We start from the raw sequence: 24910 nt of genomic DNA, 5'->3' as shown, positions 1-24910 counted from the left end.
ATCACCTTCAGTAAATCTCTAATGATTACAAGCCTATCAGTGCTAAGGTCGTCATATTGATTAGGTTATAAAGATGAAACCAAGGGCAAAGAAAGTGTTTAATTATATGGAATAAAATCTTTGAAGAATGAATTTATTCTGAGATTGAAAATAAGTTGGAATATTAGAATACCTGTACTTACTTTAAACCAGATAATTATTGGGCTGACAAATTTACCATTTTGTGACCAAAAGAAAACAATACCCTATGTCATTGTCATCACTTAAATATTATTTTTAATTTTTTTTTTATTTTATTCAATTTTCCGGCATATACAACAACAGATAATACATGACAATGGTGCAGTGTGTGAAAAAGTTTTGTCGAAATGCTCAAAATGGTCTAAAACGTTTTTAAATACGGGTGATTGCCAAGCACTATTCAATTGGCTCTCTACAGTATGCTGTACATTTAAAAGTAAAACAATAAAAATACATAGATATAAAAAGTTGAACAATTGTGTAGCGTCAAAACATTTCTGTCGGACAGTCTTGAAAATGTAATAAATGATAAACTTGAACTTGTTATATTTTATTTGTTATTTGTGTGTATCATAAAAATGAGGTTAGTGCTTAGGCTCAGGGTACTGTTCAGCTGACCTACACAATTATGTTTTTGTTTCATATTAAAGCCAAATTTAATAGCATCTTTCAATTTCATATTGAAATTTAAAAATGTGATCAATCCTTTTCTGCAGGTAGTTTAAAATGCAATTTCACAAGTTCAAGGTGGACGTGAGAGGTCAACTAATTAGATTTGATGAGAGACAAATGTCCATCTTATGTTATCACAGACCAGCCAAGTAACAATCAGTGAATCCAAGATTCACAGTATTTCACAGTTTTTCCACTGCATTCATATTTCTTTTAAAGCTTCTTGCCATTCTAGAGAAAGGTGCAGGGCCTGAGTGCCATCCTAGAGAAAGATGCAGGGCCTGAGTGCCATTCTAGAGAGAGGTGCAGGGCCTGAGTGCCATCCTAGTAGAGAAAGATGCAGGGCCTGAGTGCCATTCTAGAGAGAGGTGCAGGGCCTGAGTGCCCTTCTAGAGAAAGGTGCAGGGCCTGAGTGCCATTTTAGAGAAAGGTGCAGGGCCTGAGTGCCATTTTAGAGAGAGGTGCAGGGCCCGAGTGCCATTTTAGAGAGAGGTGCAGGGCCCGAGCGCCATTCTAGAGAGAGGTGCAGGGCCCGAGTGCCATTCTAGAGAGAGGTGCAGGGCCCGAAGGCCATTCTAGAGAAAGGTGCAGGGCCTGAGTGCCATTCTAGAGAAAGGTGCAGGGCCTGAGTGCCATCCTAGAGAAAGATGCAGGGCCTGAGTGCCATTCTAGAGAGAGGTGCAGGGCCTGAGTGCCATCCTAGTAGAGAAAGATGCAGGGCCTGAGTGCCATTCTAGAGAGAGGTGCAGGGCCTGAGTGCCCTTCTAGAGAAAGGTGCAGGGCCTGAGTGCCATTTTAGAGAAAGGTGCAGGGCCTGAGTGCCATTTTAGAGAGAGGTGCAGGGCCCGAGTGCCATTTTAGAGAGAGGTGCAGGGCCCGAGCGCCATTCTAGAGAGAGGTGCAGGGCCCGAGTGCCATTCTAGAGAGAGGTGCAGGGCCCGAAGGCCATTCTAGAGAAAGGTGCAGGGCCTGAGTGCCATTCTAGAGAAAGGTGCAGGGCCTGAGTGCCATTTTAGAGAGAGGTGCAGGGCCTGAGTGCCATTTTAGAGAGAGGTGCAGGGCCTGAGTGCCATTCTAGAGAAAGGTGCTGGGCCTGAGTGCCATTCTAAAGCGGGCCATTTAAAGAATCTAAAAGTCTCTAAATCTTTTAATCGATTGCACTGGAAAACTTGATTAGCTTTCCTAATAAAAATAATAAGTAATGTTAAGCGAAGAAAAAGAAGAAATGTACCTACCTACCTCAGGTATTGTGTTTGCCAGACAAAGTACTGTACTGTACTATTTAAAGTTACTAAAACTTAGTGACAAGTGCTGATTTAGCTTTGATATTAGCAAAACCCATGAATGCACCAATTGGATAATTGTAAACAAATATACTGCTGATTTTAACTGAGAGTGATACCAAAACAAGTCATGATTCAATTACCAAACAGGATATAAGCCACAGCTTATAACAACCTGTCCACACTACAGATGTGAATAACTGCCATTGTATGAGGACATAGCCTGCTGCACAAGCAGTTTGACACGTAGACCAACTCATAACAAAACACACTAAATAAGAACCTAACCTTGACCTTAAAAAGAACCATTGTTGACATAACCTACAGTACCATTCTATTCTCACCCTAGATTCATTTTATTTCACAAAAATCTTTTCTTTAATATATTTTGTATTCTACCAAAAAAAATATCGCTAATTTAATTAATAATAAAAACAGCAGCATTATTTTATCAGAAGAAGCAATAGCTTTGATGAAACGTGAGGGTATTATAAAAATCAAATACAGTGTTAAATATTGTAAATAAAATAAAAACTACAGTACATTGTAATTATGGTGACCCTTGTTTACAAAAAAAGCTATACAGTGTACCTTTCATATGTCATGTATACATTTCTATTTATTCAAAGCAAGCTCAATCAGGTTAAAGTGTGGTTTGTAACAATTTTTTGATTGACCCTAATTGATACTAATTAATTCATAAACACAGCCATGTTGTGACAATTTTGACGCATTTTTTTTTGGTCGCTTTGGCTGAGCTTGTTTTTGGCGTTACCGAAATAAATTATTTTTATTTTACTTGAATTGAAATTAATATTACTTTGAATTTTAATACTTTAGAAAACCATTTCAGAATATATTGTATAAGTGGCCTGCAATGGTTGCCTTTTGTTGTATTTTATTTTTGAAGACCATTTCAGAATACATTTATAAGTGGCCTGCAATGGTTGACCTGGAATCAGCTGTGTCCTTGTACTACAGTGTCAATGGACTCATAAAAATGTAAACAAACAAAAGTAAACAAACAAGGTACATTATGTCAGTTGTCACCAAGGGCCTTGACCTCATCCAGGTTATTGACACGGTTTCACTTGTTTTTTTTTTACATCTTCATAGAGGAAAAACAAAAGTGTGAAAAATAATATTTTATATCATCATATTTATTTATATCATCAGATTTTTGGCAGATATGCCAGAGTTGCTAAGTCAATATTTAATATTTTTATCATTATACTTTTTTCTATCACATCTTGACGGCGGCGGATCCAGGATATTTAAACACACGAGCACTAACATAAATATTAATGTTCTGTAAGAAATATTAGAAAGTAAAGCTCTGTCTACACTATCAAACTAGTTTGACAAAAAAGTATGATGTGCCCAAATATGGTAGTGATATGACATCATCATGTCCATATATGGGCACATCACATATTGTTGTCACATAAAAAGTTTGATAGTGTAGACAGAGCTTTAGTTCATAATTTCATTTTAGATAAATGTGGGGATGAAGACACCACAAGCATTATCCACTGAATGTATTAAATGATCAATCAAAATCGTGAATATTCAAAAAACGGAATAATTATTCGCGCACTAAAGTGTCGTGGTGGCTTTGTATGAATAATGACGGAAATGATGAGTAGACAAGGCCTTGTGTTCATAGTAACTAATCTTTGTTACGTCCAACAACAATTGATTTTTTCATTGACATGTTCGTTCAAAAATCAATTTTCTTTTTTTGTTCGTGTTGTATATTCATGACGATATTGGAAATTGGATCATCAATTTTGTTTCTAGTGCAATTAATGCAATGAATAATAAAAAGGTTTTTATAATAAAACAAACCAGGGGCAGAATCAGGATTTTATTAAAGGGAACATTAACAGGTATATTAAAATAAAATAAAAAAAGTAGTTAAAAAGGGGTGGGGCAGAGGGAGGCATGCACCCCTAGCAGTACCCATTTGAATCGGCATTGGAAGATATTTATGTTTAAGATCTATTTTTCAGCTAAACCCTAACAAAATTTATTTATTAGTATAAATAATATACAGTAAGAGGGTGCACCCTCATCCTCAAAAGGTCAAATATTTCCAAATCGCAACATATTTTGCATCACCGTTAAGGTACCTGCAAGTTTCCATCAGTGGTGGTGTGTGTAGGGGCTTGCCAGGAAGGGGTGTGGCGCAATTCTCTGTTTTTTACCCTAAACACCGGCGACAGGAAGAGTTAATGTTTTGGAGAATTAATCATTAAATGATTGAGGAGTAATGCAACAATTAGCAGTTCAACTTCAACCCACATATAAATTTTTCCCTTCATCAACTGAATTTTTTTCCAGAAAAACACTATACAGAGTTGGATGATGAAATATTGTAAAGAATTTACACCAGACAAGAATTTCACGAGTTTATTTTTGTTTGATTACTAATTACACTTACATTAAATTTTACTGCCTCTTTCTGATGCAATAACATTACCAATTACAATTTGTACAGCAAAATATACATACAAGTATCTCTAGCTAAGGTGCAGCATCTCTCTCACAAGTTTACACATTTACAACATTATGAAATAAAATATCTTTGATTTTGATTTTTAAGTATAGTAAAAATGAAATGTGAGGCCAAGTGTAAACTATAATTAGTGGTTTGCCAGTAGTCAATGTAAATTGTGTGGTAACATTATGTACTAACTGTTGTTTAAAATAGAGGATAACACTACCACTATGCAGAGAAAGGTGGTGTTATAAAAGTGAAAACAGGAAAATATCTGAAAATCAATGTTTACAAATTACAAATAATACATACACTCAATTAAACAGGTCTCAACATCTTGCTAACCTACAAGTAGCATTTGTTAAAAACACATTTAATAAAAATGCCTGCAGATTACCTACCTTATATGATTCCTCTTTCACTGTTTTGTTAAATTCCTCAACAACAATCAGTCTTGTTTCTCTGTACTACCCAACGTCTTCCTGTGTAGCAGTTTTCTTGTGTATAAAATCATAATACTTTGTGATGCCATGTGATCCATAAGCTCCGCCCACTTCCCATTTTTATTGTAACAGTGAGAAAAGTAAATGCTGCCACCTAGAGAATGATTTGGAAAACTTTTGTTTGTAGTGATGACTGTAAAAATATTAATAATGGCCTGTTCGCTTCTTCTTCTTTCCTTTTCAATTTCACATTATTTTTTGCATGAATACAAACAAATTCTAGGCCTAGTTCCAAATATTGTAAATTTTATGTCAACAAATGTTTGTAAAAATCAACGTCATAAACAAAAGACAAAAATAAATAACTTTCTTTACCCCTTTTGTTTTGTCTTGTCTCATTTTTTGTCTTTTCCAACTTTTACTTTGTAACGAAGAGAATTAATTCCTTTTTTTTTACATTAAAATAAATTGAGGGCGCTAAACATAAATTTAAACCACCAAAGCAGTTTGCGAGAGCCAAAAAAAAAAGATGGTAAATGTGCTCTCCCTGCCTCAGCACTAAGGTCCTGCCACAGCCTTTTGGGGTCGTTTCCTCCACATCACCAGATGCATTGATGTTGTCGCCTCATGATGTGTGGTGGAAAGCCTTAACTCTATTCCACCGACCAGCGTGGGAATCGAACCCACGACCAGCGTGGGAATCGAACCCACGACATACGTGTGGACGTGCAGAAGACTGAGCTAACTGATCATTTTGGTTTTAGCAAGGTTAATAGGATATTTATGACGTAATGATCAATTACGTAATACGCGTATAAATAGACTATTATCAGCTTTTCAGTCATGTACTTGGTGGCGTAACGGGTGATGCTCAGTTTTGAGCGCTATCAGCTGGGGTTTGAACCTCGACGGATATTTTATTTATTTTTTTTTTTTTTTAAATAGAGATATGTGACACTGTATTGTCGAACATGCATGGTACCATACCGGTAGGTATTCAAATATGCTTATACGAAAAGTGACTTATTTCTATTTTATATCAATGTGCTTCCCTGGTACCAAATTGGGTCCACTTGAGCACAGTGTGTATTAACATACGAAAAGATATTAAAATTCAGTGGCTTATTTCTATTTTATATCACTAAACTAAAGGAGGGGAGTTTCTAGATTCCCGCCCGGAAAATTGTATCTTTACATGATTTGAATTTCTAATAAAGATTAACAAAATCAAAATTTAACTTTTAAATTTAATTTTGTGGCGTGTTCACCGCGTAGGACTAACAATACCATCTTTCCCATTACACCTGCACAAACTCATTTGCATAACAGCGCAGGGCTTACCAAACTGTTTAAAATAGCTACAAGGTCCCCAGAAATGACACCTATAGTATTTTGAAACATGATATATAAGAGTCTTCACTACCCCACCATGTCACGGTATTGGTCGAACATGATGGTACCATACCGGTAGGTATTCAAATATGCTTAATACGAAAAGATATTAAAATGCAGTGACTTATTTCTATTTTATATCACTGTGCTCCACTGGCTCCAAGTTGGGTCCACTTGAGCACAGTGTATTAACATACGAAAAGATATTAAAATTCCGTGAATTATTTCTATTTTATACCACTGTGCTCGCCTGGTGCCAAATTGGGTACACTTGAGTACATTGTACATTAAAATACGAAAAGATATTAAAATTCAGTGACTTATTTCTATTTTATATCACTGTGCTCCCCTGGCTCCAAATTGGGTCCACTTGAGCACAGTGTGTATTCACATATGAAAAGATATTAACATTCAGTGACTTATTTCTATTTTATATCACTATGCTCCCCCGGCTCCAAATTGGGTCAACATGAGCACAATGTAATAACATACGAAACGATATTAAAATTAGTGACTTTTTTCTATTTTATATCACTGTGCTCCACTCTGGCTCCAAATTGTGTCCACTTGAGCACAGTGTATTAGCATACGAAAAGATATTAACATTCAATGACTTGTTTCTATTTATATTGTGCTCCACTGGCTCCAAATTGGGTCCACTTGAGCACAGTGTATTAACATACGAAAAGATATTAAAATTAGTGACTTATTTCTATTTTATATCCCTGTGCTCCACTGGTGCTAAATTTGGTCCACTGAACCATTACCGTAGTACTATTTCTATTTCGGAAGTAAATAAAGGCATAAATGGCGCTCCGTAGAAGTAGAGAATGCTCGATCGGCGGTCGAAATGACGCTCTGAATAGGCCCTACCAAAGAACTTATAACACAAGAATCTCCTGTTCTTCAATTTGCATTCTAAACACAGTATCGGAAGTACAGGGTTAAAAGGTCAAACTGGGCGACGCCATTTCACAGCATGGAGCAGCGCCCCCTCCAAACTAGGAAGTCAATTACTCTACCCCCCCTAGAGTATTAGCAGATCCCCTCTATGATTTTGACTTTCTAATTTGATGCGGGCGCCCTACTCCTCAGTCAATTACTCTATCCCCCCTAGAGCATTAGCAGATCCCCTCTATGATTTTGACTTTCTAATTTGATGCGGGCGCCCTACTCCATGGCTCACAATGGCGCCACCCATAGCTCTATTCTATCCCACAATGCCTTTCGAAATTGTTACGCGCTTCGGACGAACAGGAGATTCTTGTGTTATAAGTTCTTTGGCCCTACCTCAAAATATATTATGATTTTAGTGTTTTTTGACGGCGGAAGAACCCAACCTAACAAGATTATTTCTTGCGTTATTGCACTTTTCTAACCCTACGGCAATTGTGTAAACTTATATTGCAAAGTCAGGTTCATGTAGTATTAAACGAAGTATAATAGGCCTAATTAGAGTGGATCTTCTGCTGCTAAAATATTATAAATAAAGGCTAGGCCTAGGCCTAGGCTAGGCCTATAATAAGGTCGTAAAAATGAGTGTTCCAGCAGGCCCAACGTCAGTCCCAGGTCAATTACAGCCTGCTCTGTCTCCATCTGGCACGTCTGTGAACTCGGCCGATGGGTCGTCGGAGTTGAGCCTGCCATCTTCTGCTGCTACAGGCTCATCATCTATCACAGGCTCCTCAGCTATGGCTGGATACTCAAATCGTGGACCAGGGGGCCTACCAACGGAACTAACATGCCGTCCAATGGGACTGGTTGTACTTACAGGATTAGACATAACTTACAACGCAATTCATCGAGATATTTGGGATTCGTTTGTATCCGGAAGAAGGCCAGATAGAGTTCCACTGAATTTTAAAGTTTTGCCTGGAGATCATGAATACCCCAAGTGTCGGTCAAAAGTAAGTTGAAAGGTATAATTATTAATATTCAATCAACTATGTTAATGTAGGCCTAGTATTGGAACGAATCGCAATAATCGATCGACAACATTGTAATCAAATTGGCTAATTATACTTGAAACTGATTTTGACGATGAAAATAAAATGTATAATCACAGCAAAATCGAAACCATTACACCACTGCACTGGTCCTTTTTATCATTCTCACAGATTTCCTCATCTTAAACGATAATTTAAATTTAGGTGACCAGGTGGCAATTTAGAGTTCCTCTCTAGGCCTAGTCTGCATGTAAATTTACACAGTGTTATATTAATATAAAAGTATTTCTTTAAAGATGTATTGTCCCTTTGTCAAATTCCAAAAAAATAAAAATAAAAAGATTTCGAAAAAAAGTGGGTCATTTTGAAGTATCATAATAGTTATTAACTTTCACCAAAAATTAGTCGAAAAAAAAAATCATTTAACTGAAATACAGACGTTTTTTGGTTTAAAAATAACTTTGACTTCCAGTCAAAGTTTTCGATCAAAACATATTTTATAATACAATGCGCTTATTTGGCTACTCTGTATGCATAATCATAAACTTCCTCGCGATCTGTGTGAAAACACCTTCTCAACTGTGATGAGTTGTAAACAATCCTAATTTAGCATGCATAATGTATACTCATGGTTTGAAATCTTTGTTTACTTTCGCTCACGACTATATTCAGACGAAATGTAATCAAATTAATTTAGCTGTTAATTACGTAAAATTGTTGTTTTTGGCTCGAATTTTCGACTTAAAGTGAATAACTTTAATATTACTTTGATATGGCCAATTAAAATTTAGTATATTTTGACCTTCATTTTTTTGTGTTTCAAGGGACAATACATCTTTAAAGTTTCATCTTAATTATAAAAATAGAATAGCCAAATGAAGGTTGACAAATTGTACCTTGTTCAAAGTATTTCTTAAAATGCAATTTTATTTATTTCACTTTGACTCTATGAAGCTTAGGATAATCTCAGTAGGTGTAAAAAGTTCCTAATCTCTTCATATTTACAGCTAAATTTTCAACAATTTTCATCTTTATAGCAAAGAACATCTTACGAATGGTACATTCCAAAAGGTATCTTGAAATCAGGATGGATGAAAAAGCACTTGTCTGAAGTTCCGTCTCTGGTTGTACTTTTCTATGATCTGGATTGGGATGAAAATCTATGGAAAGAACGGCAGATGGAATGTGCTACTAGAGTAGAAGTTGTCAGGTAATAACTACTTTATGTCCACACTATCAAAGTAACTATGTCAGGTAATAAAGCTACTGTATGTCCACACAATCAAACTATGTCAGGTAATAAAGATACTGTATGTCCACACTATCAAACTAAGTCAGGTAATAAAGCTACTGTATGTCCACACTATCAGTATCAAACTATGTCAGGTAATAAAGCTACTGTGTGTCCACACTATCAAACTATGTCAGGTAATAATAGAGCTACTGTATGTCCACACTATCAAACTATGTCAGATAATAAAGCTACTGTATGTCCACACTATCAAACTATGTCAGGTAATAAAGCTACTGTATGTCCACACTATCAAACTATGTCGGGTAATAAAGCTACTGTATGTCCACACTATCAAACTATGTCAGGTAATAAAGCTACTGTATGTCCACACTATCAAACTATGTCAGGTAATAAAGCTACTGTATGTCCACACTATCAAAATATGTCAGGTAATAAAGCTACTGTATGTCCACACTATCAAACTAAATGATAATTAATTATTTTATTAATACTAATAGAACAAGTCTACAAGGAAGGTTAACAAGAGTTGCTGTTGTTTTGATTCAGAAAAATGCGCCTCTTCCTCCAGGTAAGTTTGACTGTTTTAGCTTGTTTTCAATTACTGCAGTAAAATAACATCTTCCTCTAGGTAAGTTTACTGCAGTAAAATAACTTCCAACTGCCAAAGAAAGTTCTGCAATTGAATGGAATACAACAGTTATAATAATAATAATTGTTTTTTGTATAGAGCCTAACCAAAATAAATTTTCTTTAAAACGCTACAACCATAAGGCTCGAACTAGGTAGAAATTACGTCATTTCATGCGAAACAGATGGGTTTTCAGCAACTGTTTGAAGATGTCAATAAAGTTGGCTTTTCAATAAGAACTACACTTGAATTGCCACTAACTGTGTAAATGCAATTGAACTGTAGTGCAATTGTAGTTCAATTGGAATTCTATGTTTAATATGTGTTTCATTGTTACACAGGTGAAGATGTTGTTGCTGCAGAGAGGGCAGCAGCATTGTGCGCAGCATGTGATCTGTCAGCTAAGTCACTGTTTGTACTTCCATGGACTGGTCATCTTCTTGGCTATACTGTCAGGTCAGTGCGTCGTCTTTTCACTTGCGAAACATCCGAAGGATTCGCAAGTTTATAAATGAGACAGCAGCTAAACAACTTGTTCATGCTTTTGTCACTTCACGACTAGATATGGGAAACTCTTTGCTATACGGGCTACCACAAAAACAACTCCACAGGCTCCAACTGATTCAAAATACAGCGGCACGAGTTGTTAAAAAATTACCAAGATATGGACACATATCAAATACTTTGGAAATATTGCATTGGCTCCCTGTTAGGTACCGCATTGTTTTTAAAATATTACTCTTTGTTTTTAAGTCTATAAATGGCATGGCTCCTGAGTATATTTCTGACATGCTTAGGCTGTATGTTCCCGGGCGTAATCTGCGTTCTAGTGACTCGCTGCTTCTACATCAGCCTAAGTCTCACCACTCATGGGGTGATAGAGCATTCTCCGTTACTGCTCCTCGTCTGTGGAATGCTCTACCGAGCTCTATAAGATTTTGCAAAACTGTTGATACTTTTAAAAAATTATTAAAAACACATTTATTCATTAAGGCATATGGAAATCATGAGGTTTCTTAAAGTTTTTTAGACTTAGAATTGTTTTGTATACCTTTTCCTGGCCAGCATTATCTTTGGGGTGCCTCTGTCTTGGTTGTTGTCTCTGAGCACCCGGTCGTCTGTGGCAAGGCAAATGTGTATCCTGCTCCTTTGTTTGGTCACCTAGGTAGGGGTCCGGGACCGCGACAGAACGACAACGGATGGGGACCCTCCAAAGAAATTGCATTTTATTTTTCAGGAATTTGTATGATTTATTTATTTTTTATTTTTAAATGCGCCTTGAGCACTCTGGAGTGGTATGTGCGCTATAAAAATCTTATTATTATTATTATTATAGTGTTTGTCCAACTAGTGCATTAGAATAGTTTTAGCCTAGATCTTGCATTGTTTAGAATGATGTTTGTTTTTCTTCAGACTTGAAAATGCATTTTATGAGCTGTCACAGAGTTACTACCACATGGAAGCACGTAAAGTAAAAGCTCACAGAGAGTTTCTAAATAAAACCACTCATCAGGTATGATAAGAATGTCAGTGTACTGTATTCATACTCTTCACTCATCAGGTATGATAAGAATGTCAATGTACTGTATTCATACTCTTCATTCAATAAATTAAAGTAGAAGATCAACCAGAAAATCTTTCAAAATTACAACCTAAAATTTTCATTTGCACTAACAACCAATAAAGGTTGGAATGAGGAAGTACATTGAAACTGCATAGCAACTAAATTGCAACTGCATTTGAACTACATTGCAACTGTATTGCAACTGCATTGTAACTACATTGCTACTGCTTTCTAACTGCATTGCAAATACATTGAACTACATTGAATTGTGAGGTTATCAGAGATAGTAAGCAAACGTTTTGTGTACCACTTTTGTAAACCACATTCTGAAGTCACAGTAAGCAAATGCTTTGTCCACCATTTAATTCTATTTTATTTTCACGTTAATTTTTTGTTTCCACAATATAATAAAATACAAAATGCAATGAAGTGATTATGTGGGGGGAGAGTCATATAAGTCAAGCAAATTTCTCAAGCAAATGCTTTAAGCACATGGTCACTGGTGTAAACCTTTTAATTTGTTTATTGCAGCTCTTGTTTGTCAGGCATGCCTTCAAGATTGCATTCTTTAGTGAATTAAAACAAGATGCACAGAATGCACTCAAGTAAGTCTTTATCTTTTAGTCACATGATATTTTCAAAATTTAATTTAATAAGGTTCAACAGATTTTTTAGGATTTTCAGCAATACATACATCTAAAAAACTTATTATTTTACTTTTTTTTGGCAGGCAATATAAAACGGCATATGGTCACCTGACTGAGTTACGGGCACATGACAGCAATATGCTTGAGATCAAAACGATCGCTGGATTCATTAATTACAAGGTAAATTGTAATAGGAATTATATATTTACACTGCTGGTCTGCCGCTCTCTAGCTGCTGTCAAAGACCTGTTTGAGGGTCTATATATTTACACTGCTGGTCTGCCGCTCTCTAGCTGCTGATCTGCCGCTCTCTAGCTGCTGATCTGCCGCTCTCTAGCTGCTGGTCTGCCGCTCTCTAGCTGCTGGTCTGCCGCCCTCTAGCTGCTGGTCTGCCGCTCTCTAGCTGCTGTCAAAGACCTGTTTGAGGGTCTAATTTAAATCTCCAATCTACTGCCCTCTAGCTCTTTGATACTGTATACGATCTAGTCTGAAGTTATTATTTCATTTAAAACGAAGTGAACCAATGAATTTACAAATGATTAGATATCAATCTTCTTAAATTTAGATCTGTCAGCAACTCTTTACCCACAATGCACCATTAGATGCAATCAGTCAATTCCGAAAACACATTGATTTGTTTAAGAATCGAGTTGGTTGTCCAGAGCTCGCTTTTGAGAATTCTGATTGGATGTCTAAGCAGTAAGTTGTACTTAATTACTCTATTACTTAACAATGTTACAGTATAATTTTAACTTCTTCCAAGACCAGAATAAAGAGAAATTCCTCAGTGTAATTTGACTTCTTCCAAGACCAGAATAAAGAGAAATTCTTCATTTGATTTACATATTCTGCCACGGTCAACATAAAACATTAAATCATAAATATAAAAAATATGGTTTTGATTTTGGTGGTTCTGTAGATTCAGTATATTTGGGGAGTTGTTTGACGAAGCCATCAAAATGGGACTTACAGCCATACAAACACAACATCCTGGTTTTTACTATCAACAAGCAGCCAATCACGCAATAGCAAGAAAACAGCTTTGTAGAGGTCTCTGCCAGGTAAGTGTAATTATGTATGTTATGTGTTTTTTGGCTCATTTAGTTTGAACGTAAATCAATCATTTTTATTCCTATTATCATTAATATTGTTTTTTTGAATTTTTCCCAGCATGCAACACACATGCCAAGTCCTAATCCCCTCGAGGGCGCCAATAACTTGGACTTCTTTGGTCAGCGTCCATGGCGTCAAGGTCACCAGAGTATTGACCCACCAGATGCTCAGATGGAAAAGGAAGGCATAACAGCCCTGCAATACCAAGAGCTCCTGGTTGATCACTCAGTGAGTTCTTAAGCAATTCTGTGCCCAAATATGGTAGTTATATACCCAAATATGGTAGTGATATGACATCATCATGCCCATATATGGGCACATCACATATTTTGTCACATAAGAGCTTTAAGCTTGTTATATTTCTTTTCAATATTGATATTTGGATTTCTTTTTAAAATCATAGTTTTTATCAAATAATTGAATTGTTTAAACTATTTATTTCGTTTCACAATATTTACTTTTTTCAATATAGTGGATTATTATACCATTGCTTAGCAGTGCAGTGGCACAATTTAAGAAATACAAGTCAGCTAGGATGAAACGTTTCTTAAGTAAGTACATACATAGCTCCTACTAGCTTACTTGCATTTAAGTCTATACACCCACGCCCTTATATTCTCTTTAGCATGGTTTTTATTGACTATTTACTGACTATGACATTTTAAACAAATTCTTATTTTCAAACTAATGTGAAAAATACAGTTACATTTTGGCACATTATTTCTGAAAGTTCTGACAAATATTGAATAGAAAGCAAGCATGTTTTTTGTTTGTTTTGTAGTGGTACAAATGGGGGAAGAATATTACCATGCCAAGGATTACAGCAAAGGACTTACGTAAGACAACAACAACAAATAGTTATCATTTGTCTTTTTCATGTCACACACACACACAGTGTGTTCATCTATTTGAACTCTTGTTATGAACTATCCTATAAATGTTATCAACTATCCTATAAATGTTATAAACTATCCTATAAATGTTATCAACTATCCTATAAATGTTATCAACTATCCTATAAATGTTATAAACTATCCTATAAATGTTATCAACTATCCTATAAATGTTATAAACTATCCTATAAATGTTATAAACTATCCTATAAATGTTATCAACTATCCTATAAATGTTATAAACTATCCTATAAATGTTATCAACTATCCTATAAATGTTATCAACTATCCTATAAATGTTATCAACTATCCTATAAATGTTATCAACTATCCTATAAATGTTATCAACTATCCTATAAATGTTATCAACTATCCTATAAATGTTATCAACTATCCTATAAATGTTATCAACTATCCTATAAATGTTATAAACTATCCTATAAATGTTATAAACTATCCTATAAATGTTATAAACTATCCTATAAATGTTATAAACTATCCTATAAATGTTATCAACTATCCTATAAATGTTATAAACTATCCTATAAATGTTATAAACTATCCTATAAATGTTATAAACTATCCTATAAATGTTATAAACTATCCTATAAATGTTATCAACTATCCTATAAATGTTATCAACTATCCTATAAATGTTATCAACTATCCTATAAATGTTATCAACTATCCTATAAATGTTATCAACTATCCTATAAATGTTATCAACTATCCTATAAATGTTATCAACTATCCTATAAATGTTATCAACTATCCTATAAATGTTATCAACTATCCTATAAATGTTATCAACTATCCTATAAATGTTATCAACTATCCTATAAATGTTATCAACTATCCTATAAATGTTATCAACTATCCTATAAATGTTATCAACTATCCTATAAATGTTATCAACTATCCTATAAATGTTATCAACTATCCTATAAATGTTATCAACTATCCTATAAATGTTATCAACTATCCTATAAATGTTATAAACTATCCTATAAATGTTATCAACTATCCTATAAATGTTATCAACTATCCTATAAATGTTATAAACTATCCTATAAATGTTATCAACTATCCTATAAATGTTATCAACTATCCTATAAATGTTATCAACTATCCTATAAATGTTATCAACTATCCTATAAATGTTATCAACTATCCTATAAATGTTATCAACTATCCTATAAATGTTATCAACTATCCTATAAATGTTATCAACTATCCTATAAATGTTATCAACTATCCTATAAATGTTATCAACTATCCTATAAATGTTACGTATAATGAAATCAAATTGATGTTCTTGTATTAACATTATTTTTCTTCAAACATTGATTTTAAACATTGATTGTTTTCATTGATTGTTTTCATTGATTGTTTTCATTGATTCTTCTTCAGACTTCTTGGTCGGGTCACATGGGATTATCGAAGTGAGCGTTGGTGGTCGCTACTAACTTCTATTCTTGTTACATCTCTTAGGTAAGATCTATTGTATGTAGCTTTTGTATGCAATTTTGCTTAGTCAATAAAATAACATTATATATAATGAAAAAACAAATACTACTTTATATCATATAGTACATCATGAAACATACCAGGCAATTATGTCTGTGCATCATATGCAATTCAGTAATATCATATAGTACATCATGAAACATACCAGGTAATTATGTCTGTGCATCATATGCAATTCAGTAATATCATATAGTACATCATGAAACATACCAGGCAATTATGTCTGTGCATCATATGCAATTCAGTAAAATGTTTTAAATGTATAATAACGTAGGGAAATTAGTAAAATCAAATTTAGTAGTAACTCTTTGGTTATTTTTTTATTTCAGGTGTGCTTACCTTGTTGCCAGTTTGGAAGAATACGTTACAATTTCACTGGAAATAATGGGAAGATGTATCCTTGGTTTGCTTGTTGTTGAAGTGCTATTATAGTTTTTCTATTTCAGTCTGAAAAAGTGTACAATGTAATGACCTTATTTTAAAATAATAAACTTTCCATCTAACATATTTATATAAATTAAGTAATACATATAATTAGGTGAGATAGAGATAAAATACTTTATTGCAACTTTTGAATCAGTTGAAATAAACAACATATATTAATATATAAAAACATAAAAAAATATAAATTCATAAAATGGATAATCATTTCAAATTACAAACAAAAAAGAAGACAGACATTACAATGATTGAACCAATGGCCATGCAGTCAGTATGCAAGCAAGTCAACAACAAACCTCTGGGGCCATTATGCTAATCTTTATATGTGATAATTCAATTCAATAACGCTTTATTATCCCAAACTCCAGAGAAATTAATTTTTAAGTTCATTCATATAAGTTTTTCTTAGTTTTATTTGCTCAGATTCACAGAGTTCTCCAGAAGAGAAGACAAGAGTGCAAATGAACTTAATCAGGGTCATGTCAGTAAGTAACATAAGATATTAAACCCAACTCCATATGTCACAATGTTGTCTATGCATGAGCTTAGGGAGTTGTGTGCTTATTTCATATGATACATGTAGGTTTTAATTATCATTATTAGGACCTTAGGGAGTCTTTGGTAATACTCATCTTTACTTAATACTGTATAGTAATTGGCACTTAAATACATGTGACCATTATAGTTATCTGAAACTCTTATTGAGGGTGCGTTCTAAGCCTTGAATTGTTTCCATTTTGTTTTGTTTTGCTTTGTTTCATGTATCTGTCCATTTCTGGAGGGTTTTCTGAATGAATTTGAAATTTGAGATGTTAGACAGTTCTCATATGATTTTGTTCTTTTAGAATGTACCACCAGAAGCAGAGCCAGGCTGCTCATCAGAGGCGGTTGAACAAGCCAAGGGACTTTGGAAGGGGGATGTAACAAAGGCAGAACAGCCTAAGACTTTTACTCTTGAAATGCAGAACATTGTGCCATTTGGTAAGACACAAGTGTCTTCTACTGCAGTTACTGCAGCACTGCTATTAACGCTTTTGTTACAATTTTAATGCATTTCTTATGTAAACAATTTAACTACATAAATGTTTTTTCTAATAATTCTTTTTTTAGAGTTTTGAATTTATTCATAAATTTTTTTTCTTGCAGTTGAATTTAAAGCATGCTTCAGTAAGAATCGTTTTACTGCTGATGTCCCTATAACATTGAATGTCTATATAAGGTAATGTCTATATAAGGTAATGTTGATATAAGGTAATGTTGATATAAGGTAATGTTGATATAAGGTAATGTCTATATAAAGTAATGTCTACGTAAGGTAACATTCAACTGTTGGCATCCTCACACAACCTGTTTGTCACAAGTTTAAAGGTTAAATACTCTTCCAAAGAAACAGAAATTGAAATGTCACCAATTTTAAGGTCACATTACCTCATTAGATAGTTACATAAACATGTTTCTTAATTCATTTCAGACCTTCCTGTCAATTCCCAATTCGATTCTCAAAGCTTTCTGTCCAACTTAGTAACCCCATATATAACGCACAATGCATTGTGACTGATGGACAGCCAATAGGGGAGCCGATCATGCCCCATGATAGCGACACAACTGGAGATCTATACCTTATACCTAATAAGGTGAAGGTTTATACGTTCCAGTTTATTGCTGTACCAGAAGATGTTGGCAAGAAAATAGAGGTTGGTGTTTTTAATTTCATAATAATGTTACTGCAGTAACAACTTTTTACTGCAAAAATGCATGACTTTGTTTCAATGTTAACAAGTCACTGCACAATTTACAGTGTGTATGATTACCTCAAACTGCTTGCTAAATAATTATATAGTTTGCAGTTTAAAGAGTAAACAAAATGCAGTAACTGCAGTAACTGCAGTAGAATAAATGTTAACTTGTTCCTTGGGAAAGATAAGTTTAATAACCATTTTGAAAAACTCAATAACATAAAATTTGATTCATTTGATCCATTCTTATATATTTAGATAGTATCTACAAGATATAGTTACTGCAGTAGAATAAGTTTGATTATTTTAATAACCATTTTTAAAAACTCACTAAACTATCAATAACATAAAATTTCCAAATATTTTTAGATTGTATCTATATCCCTATCTCTTGGTGATGAAGCAAATCGTTGTGCCCATCTTCATTGGTCTGGTGGAGGTGGAGATGCTGCCTCAGTCACTAACATTCAGGAATGTGTTTCTAAGCGGAGAGGAGAACCAAAAGAAGAGGAACTAGATTGGCATCTTATCAAGATAGAGCAGGCAACGAGGTAACAATTTTAAAGATTTTTTTTGTTGATAAATTTAAAAATGTTTCAATTTTCTAAAGAAATTGTTCTTTCCTTCTTTAGTTGATACATGATTTTAATTTTTTGGAATGCATTCATTCATTTTCTATTTATTCATTTAAATGGAAAGGTGGAAATATTTGTTAACACATTAAGTGAAGAAAAAAATGTAAAATTTATTTTGTATTTTTTTTCTATTATTTTATTTGTTTTAACTTGCACAGTATTGCATCAAGAATTCCACTGATGGAGATAAAGTTAGAGCATGCAGCGCCCTCAATTGTTAATGAACCGTACAGCATCCTGGCAACTATCACAAATAAAGAGAAAACCACAATCCGAAATGCAAGGTAACGATGAAATTGTAATTTTACTTGTGCAAGTTTACTCAGTGAGAAGATAAAATGTTACACAAACAGTTGTCTAAAGCTCTGTCTACACTAGCAAACTAGTTTGACAAAAAATATGGTAGTGATATTCCCAAATATGGTAGTGATATGACATCATCATGTCCATATATGGACGCATCACATTTTGTTTTCACATAAAGTTTGATGGTGTAAACAGAGCTTAAGTGGTATACTTGCCTTGTTCTTGCAGTATAACAATGGGACTTAAAGAAGGCCAGGATTCCCAGTTGGAACAAACAAGTAAGTCTCCTCATTAAACTAAGTAAATTATTACTTTAAAATAGTACATTTGTACTACATTAGTACTTCAGACAGTCTTAACACAGTGGAGCTCTTAAACAGTCTTAACACAGTGGAGCTGATAAACAGTCTTAACACAGTGGAGCTCATAAACAGTCTTAACACAGTGGAGCTCATAAACAGTCTTAACACAGTGGAGCTCATAAACAGTCTTAACACAGTGGAGCTCTTAAACAGTCTTAACACAGTGGAGATCATAAACAGTCTTAACACAGTGGAGCTCATAAACAGTCTTAACACAGTGGAGATCATAAACAGTCTTAACACAGTGGAGCTCATAAACAGTCTTAACACAGTGGAGCTCTTAAACAGTCTTAACACAGTGGAGCTCATAAACAGTCTTAACACAGTGGAGCTCATAAACAGTCTTAACACAGTGGAGCTCATAAACAGTCTTAACACAGTGGAGCTCATAAACAGTCTTAACACAGTGGAGCTCTTAAACAGTCTTAACACAGTGGAGATCATAAACAGTCTTAACACAGTGGAGCTCATAAACAGTCTTAACACAGTGGAGCTCATAAACAGTCTTAACACAGTGGAGCTCATAAACAGTCTTAACACAGTGGAGCTCATAAACAGTCTTAACACAGTGGAGCTCTTAAACAGTCTTAACACAGTGGAGCTCTTAAACAGTCTTAACACAGTGGAGCTCTTAAACAGTCTTAACACAGTGGAGCTCTTAAACAGTCTTAACACAGTGGAGCTCATAAACATTTTTAATCCCTGTTTAACAACCCATTCATTTAAAGAAGCTTTTTTATTAAAATGAGTGTTGTCGTCACTGCTGTACCCAGCATATGCAAATCGCTTTGAGAACGATTATTTGTTTATCGGCGCTATATAAAAACAAGTTATTATTATTATCTTTCAGCTCAAGTTAGTGAAGACATTGTCAATTTTGAGCAGAATCCATCCATATGTAAGTCACGCTTAAAAGGAATAAACATAGAGGACCTGGCGTCTGATCAACAGATAGTGCGCCAGTTGTACGTGCGTTGCCTGCAGGTTGGTACTCGGTCCATTATTGTCCGAGTAGCCTATACCGTTGATGCACAGGTGGAGAAGCAAGCATCGGCAGTCAGTTGTGTATGTTATAAGGATGAAGATGTAAAACTTGACACTGTGATGCCATTTGATGTGTCTATCAGGCTAACATCATCAAAGGTATGAAGACTTAACTACTTTTTAATTAGTTGAATTCTAATATTATTTTGAGCTTCCTAACTGACAAGAGAAGTGTACCGCCAGTACCGTTTCATTAACCTGTTCATAATTCAAATTTTCTATGACACATTAAAACATTAAAAGAAGATAAATGTATTGCATAATATACCTAGTACAATTGGATGCAATTGTTATAGGCCTGCTAATTGTGAGGTGTGCACATTTTAACAACAACAAAAGAACTCTCTGGATACCCAACCTACTTCTAAACTTCTATAACATAAATCCCTGAATACAATTAAAAACATTTCTCAGCTCTCTCACTGGACTGGACACGCTTGGGCCAGATAAAACACTTTTTCAGAAAGTCTAAATGTGAGAATGTTGATAAAAGTTGCTATTGTTTCAATGATTGTCAGAATGCAATAATTTACAACCTTAATACAACTTTTAGTTGACTGCAATTGTGTTCATTCATATTGGATAATACTTTTATTCTGTTTTAGTTTGAGGAAGTGAGCAGTGTTTATGCAGGAGAACCATTTCTAATGATGACTGACATCAAGTGTACTTCACCATGGCCACTACAGATTGTGGACAGTCATCTCACACTGGTAACAAAACTTACTTTATCATCCTTTCTACGAAGACTGCCTAACCTTTTAAATTGTAACTAAGTATACAGTATTTTCAATAGCATCTGCATTGTACATGTTGGTTACATCAACTATTCCATTGTTATTTATAGTCTACTGATGTTGACTTCACTGATGAAGATGTAGAATCACAGTTGAAAGGCAGTAAGTGTTTAGTTTTTGATCTGCAGGAACATTCTGCATCACTATGATTGTATTCACTTTTTTCCCTACATTGACAAGGTTACTAAGTATAAAGAAGAAATGAATGTACATACTGAGAAAATATAACCCACAACCCCCAGCTATCCTGGCATTTAAACCTGTACTTGCCAAGCTTACTTTACTGATCTAGCTAGTGCTACCATCTCACGTAAAAGATAACCCACAACCTCCAGCTATCCTGGCATTTAAACCTGTACTTGCCAAGCTTAATTTACTGATCTAGCTAGTGCTACCATCTCACGTAAAAGATAACCCACAACCTCCAGCTATCCTGGCATTTAAACCTGTACTTGCCAAGCTTACTTTACTGATCTAGCTAGTGCTACCATCTCGCGTAAAAGATAACCCACAACCTCCAGCTATCCTGGCATTTAAACCTGTACTTGCCAAGCTTACTTTACTGATCTAGCTAGTGCTACCATCTCACGTAAAATATAACCCACAACCTCCAGCCATCCTGGCATTTAAACCTGTACTTGCCAAGCTTACTTTACTGATCTAGCTAGTGCTACCATCTCACGTAAAAGATAACCCACAACCTCCAGCTATCCTGGCATTTAAACCTGTACTTGCCAAGCTTACTTTACTGATCTAGCTAGTGCTACCATCTCACGTAAAAGATAACCCACAACCTCCAGCTATCCTGGCATTTAAACCTGTACTTGCCAAGCTTACTTTACTGATCTAGCTAGTGCTACCATCTCACGTAAAATACAACCCACAACCTCCAGCTATCCTGGCATTTAAACCTGTACACTGATCTAGCTAGTGCTACCATCTCACGTAAAATACAACCCACAACCTCCAGCTATCCTGGCATTTAAACCTGTACTTGCCAAGCTTACTTTACTGATCTAGCTAGTGCTACCCTCTGACGTAAAAGCTACTTAGTAGTAGTAATTAGTAGTAGTTAACATTTCAAGTTTACTCATTTACTGATTTCAGTATTATTGAAGAAGTATGAACAAGCGTGTGAATGCTTGAGCCTTGTTACCAATAGCAACCAGACCAAAACAACTATAAGCCTTGGACAGTATACTGTACAATGGAGAAGGTAGGATAAAAAATCATAAAATTCTACATTTTCAAAAATTGAAAGTTCTTTAATACCCAGTTAAATCAGTTATTAATGAAACTCTTATTGAAAGTAACTTAGAAGCAGTTAATATATTTGTTTGTTTTCACCTTATAGAGCATCTGACGACTCGGACCAGCCTATTGTAAAGACAGAAATGGCACTTCCTGACATATCTGTTGAGCATCTACCCTTGCATATTGACACTGATCTTCCTTCGCATGGTCTGGTTAGAGTTCCTTTAGCCCTTCAGTTCACAATAGTTAATCACACAGAGATGGTGCAAAACATAGAGGCTAGCATTGATCCCAGTGAGGCTTTCATGTTCTCAGGACATAAGCAGGTATTGCACATTACAGGCCTGTATCCAGGGTATTTCACAGGCCCATATCCAGGGTATTTCACAGGCCCATATCTAGGGTATTTCACAGACCCGTATCCAGGGCATTTTACAGGCCCGTATCCAGGATTTTTTTAACATATTGAACAAGCCTTAATCTTTGGAAAGTCATGATAACCTTGTACGGTATAATAGTTGTATGATTATAAGTGGTGCAGGATATGAACCTGTAGGATGGGTGTATCTTACTGTTGGACCATAATTATAACCAAATATGATACAGATTTTTCGTTTTCAACAGACCTTATATAACACACAATATAGTAGTGAATGCTTTTGTTCTAACTCTGTGTCTGTGCAATAACAGGATTTCTCTCATAACAACAAATACATATTCTTTCACACAGGTGTTCTTTAGAATCTTGCCATCAGATGATCAAACTTTACTGTATAACCTTTACCCTCTAATACCAGGGTATGTGAAGCTTCCTAGACTACATTTAAAGACCCCTCAAGCTCCTACAATAACAGACGATGTTGTTAGTAAGATGATTCCATCTCATATCTATATCAAGGTAATTTCAAGGTACTCTGCTTAAATCTAGTACTGGTGACTTATATTTTTCTTATTTAGTTCTATTTACAAAATTTTATTTTATTAACATAAGCAAAAAAACAATCGTGAATAATTACATTATTATAAATGTTTTTTTCTGTCATTTCAGCCTCAAGGGAAAACTATTATTAACACATAGAAAGACTCCTTAAGCTTCTGAAAGAACACATTTTATAAACATTGTACTTATAGGCCGTGTTTCAGCAGCCATAACAAGATTATTATGTTTACTAAATTAAAACCATTACATCTGCTTACTAAATTAAGTAAGTTAAATGTCGGAATATTTCCATTGAAATGATTAATTCTATGGTATTTTAATGAATATATAAATAGTATATATTATGAAGTATTATTTAGTGTTTTGTTTCAATTTTTCTTTTAGTAAAATTTACTTTTAAATATATTTCTAAATTGACTATTTTATTGAAATATTATTATTACATTCCAGTGGTACGGTATAAAAAATGTGTATCTCGTAGGCCTACTGACGATTACAGGTCGGTTCTTTCAAAGAGAATAATCATTGTCCGTGTATTTTTCATTCATTATCATTGGTATCTTATAGAATGATGCTTAATTACTGTGCGGTAATAAAAAAGTTAGAAATAATGTTTCTTAATTATTTTTTATTTTAACTAAATAAAGCATTTAGATTTGGTGCTTATCAAATTATGATTTATATGTAAATTTGAGGGATGTATTAAAAGCAATTCTGCAATGAGAAGAAACTGTCTGTCCTGATTTTATGTCATTTTCGATTTTTAAACAATAATCATTTTAAACAAATCGATAATATGCGCTAAGTAACTTCGCACTTCGTTCGTGTGACGTTACGCATAAACTCCCAAAGTTGACGCGCGCGTAAAATTATTATAAACTTTTTAACGCGCATTATTGTATGCTGATTACAATAAATCTGTTTTCTATATAATCTCTGTCGACAAGCACCATCTGTTAATGGTGGGAAAACCTTTGCGTCTCGTCCCTCTGTTGGCTACGGTCATCCTTAACAATCTACTAGTGTTTCCAGGTGTCATAACAGACACGTGTGAACAAATCGTATTCATCAATAACAACCTAACTCGGCTCGTCGTCCCGTGGCTCTACAACCTCACTCCACAGGTGTCAACTGCACGTGTCTACCTCGCAAAGTAATGCGTCGTCGCTACCAAAACAGTCGATTCAGTTTTAATAATTTCAATAGAAAGCTAGATTGTTATGATTTCAGTTGTTTTGGTTGTCTATATAGCGTATCAAATTACACGAATCAGTGCGTCATGATTTCTAAAAGTAAACGAAATACAAAATGATGAAACCAAGCAGAAGGAGACAAAACGAGATGGCTGTGAGAGGGTCCGTTGAACATAGGCGTTTGATGGGTTTCGGGGCAGATGTCAAAAGTGTTTGTTTTGGCAATTGAGAAATCAAATGTTTTAAATAAACAAGAAAGAAATGAATAGGATTGAAAGAAATTTGATTTGAGTACAATCACAAAGAAAGAAACATTTA

The 24910-nt window shown here is 34.7% G+C and overlaps 2 protein-coding genes across 4 annotated transcripts in view; one reads left to right on the top strand and one right to left on the bottom strand.

Annotated features, from left to right (window-relative positions):
* Nucleotides 1–4972, bottom strand: part of LOC140044415 (calcium/calmodulin-dependent protein kinase kinase 2-like) — a 41348-nt gene extending 36376 nt beyond the window's left edge. Inside the window, exon 1 of one of the 3 annotated variants that reach the window (XM_072088907.1) lies at nt 4878–4972. The gene's annotated coding sequence lies outside the window, so the exon portion shown is untranslated. Of the gene's footprint in view, nt 1–1932; nt 2372–4877 lie in introns of those variants that run through there. The other 2 variants (XM_072088909.1, XM_072088908.1) reach the window with 2 other exon arrangements.
* A 2659-nt stretch (nt 4973–7631) lies between these two features.
* Nucleotides 7632–24129, top strand: LOC140044414 (trafficking protein particle complex subunit 11-like). Its single transcript, XM_072088906.1, has 28 exons — nt 7632–8218; nt 9295–9467; nt 10010–10080; nt 10482–10596; nt 11554–11653; nt 12236–12309; nt 12435–12531; nt 12917–13050; nt 13271–13412; nt 13522–13692; nt 13937–14015; nt 14246–14300; nt 15768–15848; nt 16214–16278; nt 16749–16810; nt 17171–17306; nt 17472–17544; nt 17797–18019; nt 18431–18612; nt 18855–18980; nt 19231–19280; nt 20215–20507; nt 21014–21121; nt 21256–21307; nt 22313–22421; nt 22560–22785; nt 23190–23357; nt 23508–24129. Exons 1-28 carry the CDS (start codon nt 7847–7849, stop codon nt 23535–23537), a joined length of 3567 nt encoding a protein of 1188 aa, XP_071945007.1. The 5' UTR covers nt 7632–7846; the 3' UTR covers nt 23538–24129.
* The last annotated feature ends 781 nt before the right edge of the window (nt 24130–24910 follow it).

This window comes from Antedon mediterranea, chromosome 3 (assembly GCF_964355755.1).
Source record: "Antedon mediterranea chromosome 3, ecAntMedi1.1, whole genome shotgun sequence".
Taxonomy (NCBI): domain Eukaryota; kingdom Metazoa; phylum Echinodermata; class Crinoidea; order Comatulida; family Antedonidae; genus Antedon; species Antedon mediterranea.
Note: the sequence above shows the minus strand (reverse complement) of the source record. Positions and strands in the feature narration are given on the sequence as shown.